The sequence below is a fragment of the Balaenoptera acutorostrata genome, chromosome 6, assembly GCF_949987535.1.
Source record: "Balaenoptera acutorostrata chromosome 6, mBalAcu1.1, whole genome shotgun sequence".
Classification (NCBI taxonomy): domain Eukaryota; kingdom Metazoa; phylum Chordata; class Mammalia; order Artiodactyla; family Balaenopteridae; genus Balaenoptera; species Balaenoptera acutorostrata.
Window position 1 is genome coordinate 23,370,296 of NC_080069.1, and position 12,097 is coordinate 23,382,392.

Below are 12,097 nucleotides of genomic sequence, written 5' to 3' on the forward strand. Positions count from 1 at the left end.
TGAACATCATTATTATCACGTTTTTTTTTTCCCCCAACATTAATTCTTCAATGATGGTAAAAATGTCAACTCTAATTTAGAGTCTCTTATGAAATAAAAATAATGAAATATAGCTAAACTGAATGTACCCCAGTTGTATTGAAAACAAAGTAATCTTTCTGAAGCACCGTGGGCTCAATAGCCAGTAACAGAAGTAATATTGGAGCAAAACTGGCTGAATAGCCCAGTGGTCACAGACCTGAAGACTGTGGGTTGATAATGCTGGGAGCACAGAGTAGGAAGAAGTTTAAAATGCTCTAAAGCAGGGCCCCTTAACTGGGGCTCTATAAACACTGTGGTGTAGGGGACAGGACAGCAAACTGGAGGTAGCAGTGCCCACCTCTGCCACCTGACTGCTGTGTGACTGGAAAAGCCATTCACTGTCTCTGGTCCTAACTGACTGTCTTTCAGGTTGTCAGGAAAAGGGAATACAGATTTTTGGACCGATTTCTTGTTCAGAGCTTACCTTAATATTAGTGAGGTTTTTTTTTTGTTTGTTTCTAGAGCAGGGCTTAGGAGCAGCTCTGGAACAAGATGGTGTGGGCTTATACCCCAACTCTGCCTCTCTAACCTCTCATTTGTGGAGTGAACAAGATATTAGCTCTTACATATGGGTTGACAATGAAATAAATGTATTAGTTTTCTATTGCTGCCATAACTGATTAGCACAAATTTAATACAGCTTAAAACAGCACTATTTGTTTTCTCACTGTTTCTTCTGTAGGTCAGAGGTCCAAGCACAGTACGGTTCTACTGAATCCTCTGCTTAGGGTGTCGCAAGTTCAAAGCAAGGTGTTGGCACGGCTGTTCCTTTCTGGAGGGAAGAATCTACTACCAAACAGATTTAGGATAGTGTCAGAATTCAGTTACTTCTCTTTCCACATGTACTTTACATGCTTCCAATCTCCTTGACTTCCTCTTCTGCCTTTTCTCTCTGCTTTTAAGGGCTCACATGATTATACTGGGACAACCTAAATAATCCAGGACCACCTATCTAGCAACAGGTTAGTAACCTTTGCCAAAAATTCTTCTTGGTTTTTATTTGTTTCAGTTTGGTGCCTGTTTTTGTATTTTCTAAAGGAGAGAGTTTGTTCTATATTGCACATTTCTTTTCTCGCTATATAAATGATATACATGAGAAACAATACCATTTTCACCTTTTCTTCTTCAGTTCTGTTTTCTTCTCTATGCTTTTACGCGTAAGTGCTATATGCCAAGGCCCTGTAGATCTAGCCCTCTCTCTCACGCCTCCTGGGGAGACAGACATGTAAATAAGTAAATCAAGGCCATCTTCTAAGGCTAGGGCAGAGACACCTACAGAGTGTGGAAGGAGCACAGAGGAGGATGTCCAGCTGTTGTTAGACAGTGGGGCAGTTGGATACACAGCATTAGGTTAGTGCTATCAGGGAAGTGAAGGAGGAAGGCATCCCAGATGGCATGGGAAGCATACAGGCATACTGTCCTCAAGGTTCATCCAGGTTGTTGCAATTGGCAAGATTTCCTTCTTTTTAACTTTGAGTAATATCCCATTGTATGTATATACCACATTTTCTTTATCCATTATCTGTTGATGGACATTTAGACTGTTTCCATATCTTGACTATTGTGAATAATGCTGCAATGAACATGGGGTGCAGATATCTTTTCAAGATTCTGGTTTCAATTCTTTGGGTATGTACCCAGAGGTAGGATTACTGGATCATGTGGTAGTTCTATTTTTAATTTTTTAAAGGAAATTCTGTATCTATGCTGTTCCTTTGTTTCTCCTTTCTTTCCTTCTTTTGGAATCTGTGAATTTTTAGTAGTCTATTTTTACTTACCCATTCATTTTTTTTTTTTTTTGGTGGCAATGAATGTTTTTAATGAACCTGAATTCACTGATACAAAAGCATATTTCAAGAGCATCAGAAACTTAAAGATAGTTGAAAAGGTGAAAACCAACAATTTTACTTCAGGACACCCAAGTCCCCCTTGCATACAAAAAAATATAGAAAAAGTTTACCTGGCGGTCACTGCTTGAATCTTGAAGTCTAATTCCAGATTGATGATACTGATACAGGATGTAGTTATTAATTAATCCATGCTAGCCCACCCCAAACTAACTTAACACTGGTAAACATGATCACATATACATAAATGAATCCCTATTAATAGTGACGCTGCCTTCTCACTCTTCATACAATTTAATGTCCAGTTTCAGCCATCTGATGGGTCTAACAGAGAACCACTTACATGGTCACTTAATAAAGATTTTATTTTCTTTATTTGATGGTAACAACAAAGGCTACAGCCTAGTACTTAAGCTACCCAGGCAGAGCAACCAAAGGCAGCTATGAAAGCTGAAGAGAGCCGTAGAGACAGGACACAGGCAGCGTGAGCCGGACTGCTGTGAGCTGGTGCTCACCCCTGCATTTCTGCGAGGGCGGGAAGCCAAAATCACTGACTGCTCTCCCTGCTGACTTGAATTGACAGCTTTTTTCTCCAACCATCTTGTTACTAAATGCATTCCACCGTATCTAGTTAAATACAAAGAATCAGCCTCCATAATAAAATCACCTTTTTCAGAACAACCATCACACACAATACATTCAGAATTACTGGTTGCTTTTTTTTCATCTTTTTTTCCTTGAGCTTGTAGGCGTCTGAGTGTCTTTTGTTTCTTCTTTTACACCAGATATGGGCTGTTTGAAAACTATCTCATTATCTTTATCACCATCATTCATTTTAGCCACTTCAGATTTTCGTTTCTCCAAAAATGTTGGTGCACAAACCGGCGTGGGGCCCTGGCTATCCACAGTCTTCTCAGGATTGTTAGGAGTGACCAAAGCCTCTTTTTTCTTCTTCTTACGTAAAGCCTGGTGCTTTCTGGAATTTTGAGGACCAGTGTTTGAAGCATTTTCCTCATTTTTATGTAAGACCAGTGAAGGGAAGTTATAATCAATTCCCTTCTTAGCCAATCTCTTCCTGAGTGACTTCTCCTTCTTTTTAAATCGCTCTTCCATCCGTAGCTTTTGAAGAAGTGTCCGATTCTGATTATACCGTTTCACTGCTGGATATGATGGCCTTTTAAATGGCATATGCCACTCTCTAAAAAGTTTTTCATGTACTTTTTCAGGTGGTATAAAATGACACTTCAAGAGTCTTTCGCCAAAAAGGTAGTTGTTCATCGTTTCAGCAGCTATTTTGGCAACATCTTCAGATTCAAACTCCACAAAACCATAGCCTTTGCTATTTCCTGTCGTGGTACTCCTGGACAGTCTGAATCTTGTAACAGTGCCAAACTGGGAAAATATGCTCGGATCTGGGTTTCATAAAGCGACGGAGGTAAATGGCCCACATAGATCACTCCAGGAGTAAGTTTTTGTTTCTCCTGTTGCTTGCTTGCGCGTCGGCAAACCTGCACCACCTCCTTCTTAAACTTGGTATCCTCCTGCGGGTTTAGGGACAGGAGCGGCTTGGCCGGGCCAGTCAAGGCCGCCATGACGCCAGCTCGCAGGCGGAAGAGCTCATTTTTGACCATATGCTTTTGTATCTGTGGGGAGGGAGTTTCACAAGAAATTACAATATATAAACTTAACTTTTCACAGTCTACTTTTACAATTCAAGTTGAATGAAGAAAACTTAGTCTCATATAGGAATCTTTGCCCTTACTTTTTTATACTGTAGTTATATCTACATACATTGAAAACCTCATCAGACAATGTTACAATTATGTTTCAGCTGCAAGCATATTTCAAAGACTTTAAGAGGGTAAAGACAGGTTATTATATTTACTTACAAATTGACCACTTATATTGCTCTTCCATTATTCCTGGTGTTCCAAATTTCTTCCTAGTGTCACCTGATTTTCATCTGAAGAACTTAGTTTAGCATTTCCTTTAGATCCTGTCCTGTAGCAACAAATTCTCTTAGTTGTCATTATTTGAGAATATCTATTTCACTGTCATTCATGAAGGTTATTTTTGCTGAATATAAAATTCCATATTGATAATTCTTCCTTTTCTGAATCTTACAAAAGCTGTTCTACATCCTTTGGCCTGCATGCTTTTGATAAGAAATTTGCAGTTATTCAAATTGTTATTCTCCTATATGAAATGTGTCATTTTTCTATGGCAGATTTCCAGATTATATTTTTCTTTCATTTTTATCAGTTTTATCATTATGTAGCTAGAAATAGATGTTTTCATTGTTCATCCTGTTTAGGATTTACTAAGCTTCTTAAATCTGGAAGTTTATCTCTTTCACCAAATTTAGGAAGTTTCCAACCAATGTTTATTCAAATGTTTACTCTGTGCTGTGCTCTTTCTGTTCTTCTCTGAGACTCTGGTGACATGAATCTTAGACCTCTTAGTGCTCTCAAATAGGTTGCTGAAATCTGTTCATTCTTTTTTCAATATTTTTCTCTCTGTTAAGGTTTGATTATTTTTATTGATAGATATATCTTTAAGTTTACTGACTCATTCCTCTGTTATTTCAATTATCTATGGAGTCCATCCAGTGAATTCTTATTCCAATATTATTTTTGGTTCTGAAATTCCCAATGTGTTCTTCTTTTCATCTTCTATTTCCTGGCTTAGAACTTCTATCTTTCTAGTAATTTCAAGAGTGTTCACCCTTACTTCTTAGAGAATGGTTTTAAGAGATGATTTAACATCTTTGCCTAATAATTTGAACATCTGCGTTGACTCAGAGTTGGTGTCTTTGGTTGCCTCTTAAGAGTTAAGATTTTTCTATCTTTGTATGTAAAGTAATTTCAGATTGTGATCCTGGATATTTTGAATATTGTTATGAGACTCTGTTATTGTTTATATCCTAAAGATTATTTATTTTGTTACCCAAATTGTTCCAGCTTTGATCATCAAAACTCTTTCACTTGGATTGTCTGACCTTTTGACATACCCCCACCATTGTGAGATTTTTTTCATTTGTTTGTTTGTTTTTGAACACTGCCCTACTTTCTGTCACTATAAGATGCTCCAGTGTCTTCTTTTATATTTCCTTCCCCAGCCCTAGAATAAGACATTCTCCAAGGAGCCCTGTTCCTTTCACTGGAGTTTGGTGTTAAAAATAAAATCTGGGTGCTAGATGGACACCTTACTACTTTGCTACTGGAGTGTCATTGCTTCTAGCGCCTCTCAGTTGATAGATCAACAAAATATGTGTATACACTATTCCATGTATACACATATACTTATATCTAATTATCTGTATATTAAGCTAAACATGAGTTCATACTGATGTCTCCAACTGTAATCTACTGTCCCATGGATTGTTCTAACCTTCTCCTCTTACTTATGTGTAATCTCCCTCTCCAACAATGAAAAATCTGGCTCCCACCATCTGTCATCCATTTATTTATGGCTCAGTTTCAGTATACATATTTTGTGTGTTCAGAATTGATAAGCTATGTCCCAGTGTAAAACAACTTCATGAGCTAGAGTTGCTTATATATAGTTCCTTTTACGTTTAGGTATTTCCAATATTACTGAGGTCAGCGTGTCCCTCTGCCCCACCACTCTGCAGAGGTTGTTTCATACATTTGTAACAGTTATATTCTTATGTCACATTCTTTATTCTTTCCTAGGTTCCCTGACCCACTAAAGGATTTTTAAAAATTTTAATACCATAAGGTTCATTCTTTGTGATATAAAGTTCTATGGGTTTATGATAAATGCATATTATCATGTATCCACTAATATAATATTATACAGAATACTTTTACTGCCTAAAAATTCCCCTGTGCTTCATCTATTCAAACCTCTCCTCCCACTCCAAATCCCTGGCAACCACTCATTTGCCATCTCTCTGGGTTTGTTTTTTCCACAATGTCATATAAATAATTATGCAGTATGCAGCCTTTCAGATTGGCTTCTTTCACTTAACAATACAAATCTGAGATTTATCCATGTCTTTGCATGGATTGATAGGTCATTCCTTTTTATCACCAAACAGCATTCCATTGTATGATTATATGACAGTTTAGCAATCTGTTCACATATTGAAGGACTTCTTGGCTCCTTCTAGCTTCTAGCCACTATAAATAAAGTGGCTGTAAATATTAGTGTTCTGGCTTTTGTGTGGACATAATTTTTCAACTCATTTGGTTAACTACTTAGAGCATGATTTCTAGATCATGTGTTAAGACGTTTGTCTTGCTAAGAAATCACCAATCTGTTTTCCAAACTGTACCATTTTGTACCAACAATTAAAGAGAGTTCTTGTTGTCCCATGTCTTTGCCAGTGATTGGTATCCTCACTTAAAAAAATTATTTTAGCCATTCTAGTAGGTAGGTAATGGTATCTCAGTGTTACTTTATTTATATTTCCTTGAGACAAATGACGTCGAACAATTCTCCTCTTGCTTATTGGCAACATCTTTAGTGATATGTATCTTGCTCATTTTTAAAGTTTTTTCTCCTTATAGCTGAGTTGTAAGAGCTCTTTGTATATTTTGGATACAAGTCCTTCATCCGACAAACATTTTGCAAATATTTTCTCTCAGTTTATGGCTTGTCTTTTCATTTTCTTAACAGTGCCTTTCACAAAGCCGAGGTTATTTATTTATTTTTTTTTAGTTTTAATAAAGTCCAACTTATCAGCTTTTTCTTTCATGGATCATGTTTTTGGTGTTGTATCTAAAAATTCATTCCCTATCCCAAGGTTACCTAAATTTTCTGTTATTTTTTCTTCTTATTGTTTTTTTTTTGTTTTACATTTAGGTCTATGATCCATTTTGATTTAATTTTTGTGAAAGACCATTTACTTTTCAGAGACCTCAGACAGCTGCTTCATGCCTTCTGTCCAGGATTTATAGTTGCGTTTGGTGGTATAGATAGGATAGAATTTGTTTCTCCATATTTCTCAGAACCATTTATGAGCATTAATATTTTACTTTAGAAGTTTCTTCTTTTCTTCTTGCTTTATTTAAAGTTTTCAATTTTCCTGTATTCTCTCAGCCAGTTTCTATGTTAGAATAATAAAGTATATGATCAGTATATCAAGGAAACAGTGACTTCCATTTACTCTTAAGTTCCTGAATCTTGCAGAGATTATCACAGACCAGATTCCATCCATCTCTTTGGATCCAAATTACTATTTTTTTGAGGATCAATAAGCAAACTACAAACTCACAAGAATAAGAAGATAGTATTTCTGGTACTATAGGGATTTAAAATTCCCCTACTTCCCTTTTAAGCAAAGCACCTAGCAGGTGGCAGTTCTAGAAATCCATACTTTTAGATTCTGATTCTAGCTGTGCTCCCTGCCTGACTCGCTAACACTAAAGTGACTCCGAGGAATTTGAAATGTCTGCTATTTTAAAACAGAAAACTAGGCATTCAAAAGGAAATTTAAAAATACATTTTACTACTCACATATTAAGGCAAGACTGCTTTTTCCTGGTCCTGACTTCTTAAGCTGCTCTAATATGTACAAGGAGAGACATCATGACAAAGAAACCAATCTGTCCAGAAAAAATCCAAACCATAAAACTAGACAAAAGACCCATCTCTTGTTCTAGAACATATGGAATTTTGCTTTTCAGAATGGCTGAATTCTACTGTGTGAAAAATTCATATTTACTGTGTAGCCTCAATAACTCAGAATATTGTATCAGTTGCTCAGCTCTTGACTGACCTTAGCTTTTTCCAATTATCTGCAAAGATATCACCACTCTGACCTAAGCTTGACACTGCATACCTGCTACCTCTTAATCTATGGAAGTCATGGTTCAAAGGGATGATAGAAGATTCTAACCAATAGTAATTTGGGTTTTTAGCCACATGACCCTAGGGGTCATCAGCCAGCATCAAATTCTCCAATGTCCATGTGCTATTTGCCATATTGGTTTCCTCCTAATGCTGCAGAACCTATAAATGTTTTTTATTTTTAATTTAAGATATAATTGACATATAACATTGTATTAGTTTTAGGTGTACAACATAATGATTTGATGTATGTATATATCACAAAATGATTACAGTAAGTTTAATTAATATCCATCATCACACATAGTTACATTTTTTTTCTTATAGTGAGAACCAAATGTCTTTTAAAAAAAATATTTTATATTGGAGTATAAGTTGACTAACAATGTTGTGTTAGTTTCATGTGTACAGCTCAGTGATTCAGTCATGCATATACATGTACCTATTCTCTTTCAAATTCTTTTCCCATTTAGGTTATTACAGAATTCAAATGTCTTTTTAAAGCATGTATTCTTTCATCCTTCACTTTTTTTCCTAAATAGTTGATAATATGCTGAGGTGCAGACATGATTTGTCTAATTTGAAATTGGCTCTTTCTCCTTTGCAGCACACATTTACATAGAGGCATGTCTGTACTTCCCCAAATCCAACATACATATATCCAAATAAGGCAACAACTAAGCTTACTTAAAACTTGCACAACTGATTTGAGGAAGGTGGGGAGACTATCTCTAACTGTGCTGCAGTCACTAAAATCTTTATCCTAAGATAAAACAGGGCAAGATGTCACTGGGTGTTAATAACTATTGATAAGGAAATGCAATAATTTGAAGAGCAGTATTAATCATCATAGATAAGTTAGGAGGACAGAAATGAAGACCTTCAGATAGTAGTGAGGAATATCTGACTATTCTCAGGCCTTAGGTGGCTCTTCTTTCATTCATGTATTCACGCATTCATTTATTCATTCATGTCTTCACCAAATACTATTTAAGCTCCTATCATTTTTTTTTAATTAATTTATTTATTTATTTATTTTTGGCTGTGTTGGGTCTTCGTTTCTGTGCGAGGGCTTTCTCTAGTTGCGGTGAGCGGGGGCCAGTCTTCATCGTGGTTCGCGGGCCTCTCACTATCGCGGTCTCTCTTGTTGCGGAGCACTGGCTCCAGACGCGCAGGCTCAGTAGTTGTGGCTCACGGGCCTAGTCGCTCCACGGCATGTGGGATCCTCCCAGACCAGGGCTTGAACCCGTGTCCCCTGCATTGGCAGGCAGACTCTCAACCACTGCGCCACCAGGGAAGCCCTAAGGTCCTACCACTTTTTAGGAAAAGTGCTGGGCAAGAGGATAAAGTGGTGAGCACAATAGACATACTTTGTGTTCCCATAGGTTACACTGGAACAATTTCAAGTGTTATGTGCTTAGTGTTGTAACATGGTATGTACAGAATGTCATGGAAGAACCAACAAGGACATCAGATTGAATCTGGTGGCTTCTGAAGTAGTCAGGCTGGAAGATTGGGAAGACACATGGGGGACACCTGGAGGTCTCACTGCACATGGGAAACTTAGGCTGTGACCAGAATGAGTAGGTCAAGAAAAACCAAAGCAAACCTTCACTCCTACTTGCTTTGAGCGAATATCACCCACCTCCAGAAAGTTGCCTCTGCTTCCACCGTCCCCCGCAAAAGGAGAAAAATACACAGCACAAATGGTCACTTTCTACTCAACCCCTTCCATTAGCCTTGAATTATTCTTTACTTGTTTTCTCTGTGAATTAATTAATTCCTCCAGGATTAAGTGCAATCTTGAGAGCAGTCCTTTTGCATTTCTGTGCTTGTGAGCACTTAGCATTGATGAACGTCAGTACAGTCTGGTCTTGTGACTGATTTTTGTTTCATTGGAAAATAAAAAGTCCTCCAATATCTCATAAATTCAGATCACTGGGTCTCAGAGAGTCTCTTAAGGTTGGAGTGTTTGCTACCAAATGTAAAATAGTTAGCTAGTGGGAAGCAGCTGCATAGCACAGGGAGATCAGCTCGGTGCTGTGTGACCACCTAGAGGGGTGGGATAGGGAGGGTGGGAAGGAGACTCAAGAGGGAGGGGATATGGGGATGTATGTATACACACGGCTGATTCACTTTGTTGTGCAGCAGAGGCTGGCGCAGTATTGTGAAGCAGTTATACGACAATAAATATCTATTAAAAAAAAGTTGGAGAGTTTGGAATACGTCTTCAGAGGAACAACTCAGGCTCAACCTTTTTCTTTGAAATTATTTGATTTCTCAGATATAATGGTAGGCGTATAATCCTGTTTTATCATCTAGGCCTAATGGAAACATTTTTTTCCATAATGGAAATGTTTAGGATTTCATATATGCACAGTGTGGATGTTAGGCTCCAACTGTGCCGATCAGAAATTCCATGATTAAATGATAACAGAGCCAAAGCCACAGCATTGGTACATCACCCACACCAGAAATGGCTGTCTCCATGCCCCTCCTTAACAGCCTGCCATGTACTTCTTCAGTCTTCTTGCCAAGTTGTTGGGTAGCTTTGATAAACAGGACATGTTAGTCACCAGCGTAGAATAAAATGCTGAGGCCTTTCCTTTCTTATTTATTGAAGCTGTTTTAAGTTAGGGAATAACAACAAATTATAAAAGTGACCAAATTGCTACTTACAAAATGTATTTCATGGCAGAAAAATTGCTCCTGCACAATCAGTTTTTAGGCTAAATTTGAACACGATGGTGATTTTTTTTTTTTAACAATCATAAACCCCTGCTGACAAAAGACTTAACTCTATCGGTGACAGCAGATGCTACTAAAATACTGTTTTGTCTTAGCGTTTCATGGTGTATCATAAACCCAACAATTATGATTGTTTAAAAGCTTGTTCCCAGAGTGAGCTCCAGACCCACAGCGGGAAGCATATTGTCTAAAAAGAATACAAAGTAATTGGGATTTTATCTAATACAGCAATGAATATATTCATGAAAACTCTGCACAAGTGCTACAGAATTAGTCTCATAACCTGACATGAAGAGCAAATAAAAATCTATACAAACTGTTAAATGGGGGAAAAGGCAATGATTTCTTTTGAGGATGTGGAAGATTCTCAGAGGTGTTTGTGCTAAGGCTTACTGCAACTTTCATGGTGCTAAGACCACCTTATGTGGCATGGCAGGGAAGACGCCAGGCTGACCCTGAGCTTGGACCCATTTCTGCCAACAGTGGTGTGACCTTGGACAACCTTATACCAATACATATTTTTTTTCCCTCAATAGTAGCACTAATTCTTGCCCTCATCATTATAGATTTGCTAATGATCTGGCTTCTAAGCCCTGATAACTGTGAATATAAAGGAGGAGGAGGAGAAGGAGGAAGAAGATAAAATAAATAGAGTGTGTAAAAGGATTTTAGAAAAACCCTTAATGACTTCCTAAGATGCTTAGAATAAAACAAGACTTCATTAGCCATGGCTGGCAAGGTAGTGCCCGTGATCTTGCCCTTGGCCTCCTCTCCACTTTGATCTCCTGACAGTCTCTCCCTGATCATTTGTGTAAACCACCCGGGTCTCCTTGCTGTTTCTCTAAAATAGTAGCACCAGGAAGTTTCCACTTTCTGTTCTCTTGACCTGGAACGCTCTTCCTCCAGCTATTTCTTTCTATCAGGGTCAACCCACAACTGAAATAAAATTATATGGCCTTTAATAATTCATCTTTCAAGTTTATAATAAATGCACAAGCCCACTAATAAAAAAATATGAGGGGAAGATAAGAATAAATAACTTAGAGAAAGATAAATAAAAAGTATTAAACAAGAAAATGAAATAGTGTTTATACTCACTAAATAGATCAACTTACGAAACAACATTTTAAAGCTAAAATTAGCTCCTAAATCAATGACTTAAATGTTGTAGTGAAACTGGAATATTCAAGTCCTGCTGGTGGCATTTTAAATTATAAATGCTTTTGGGGGGGAAATCAACTGGCAATATGTATGTCAAGGACTATAAAATGCTTAAAAATTTTTCACACAGAAAATTCCCTTTTAGAAATGATTCCCAAAGAATGTCAACCTCTATGCATTGTCTGTAGTATTGAAAATATAGCAATTCAAGTATAATAAAATGATTAAATATATGGTAGTTGAACAACAAAATCATACTCTGTGTAGCCTTAAAATGTTAATTACTAGGAATATGTAGAAACTAGAAAGTATTTATGCTAAGTTGCTGAGAAAGAAAAAAATAAAACTTATTTGTACATGGTCAAACACCAAAAGGCGATTTATAGGAGTAAAATTAGGATTGTTGCTGTTCTATCTTTTTCAAATTTGTATTTAGTGCTTGG

At 37.2% G+C, this 12,097-nt stretch overlaps 1 protein-coding gene across 1 annotated transcript; it reads right to left on the reverse strand.

The window, feature by feature from the left end:
* Positions 1 to 2,235: 2,235 nt before the first annotated feature.
* Positions 2,236 to 3,538, reverse strand: LOC103016342 (MKI67 FHA domain-interacting nucleolar phosphoprotein-like). The gene is given in 2 exon segments (XM_057548470.1): positions 2,236 to 3,337; positions 3,340 to 3,538. Coding segments are annotated over 2 exon segments (885 nt in total). The 5' UTR covers positions 3,521 to 3,538; the 3' UTR covers positions 2,236 to 2,633.
* Between the last annotated feature and the right edge of the window lie 8,559 nt (positions 3,539 to 12,097).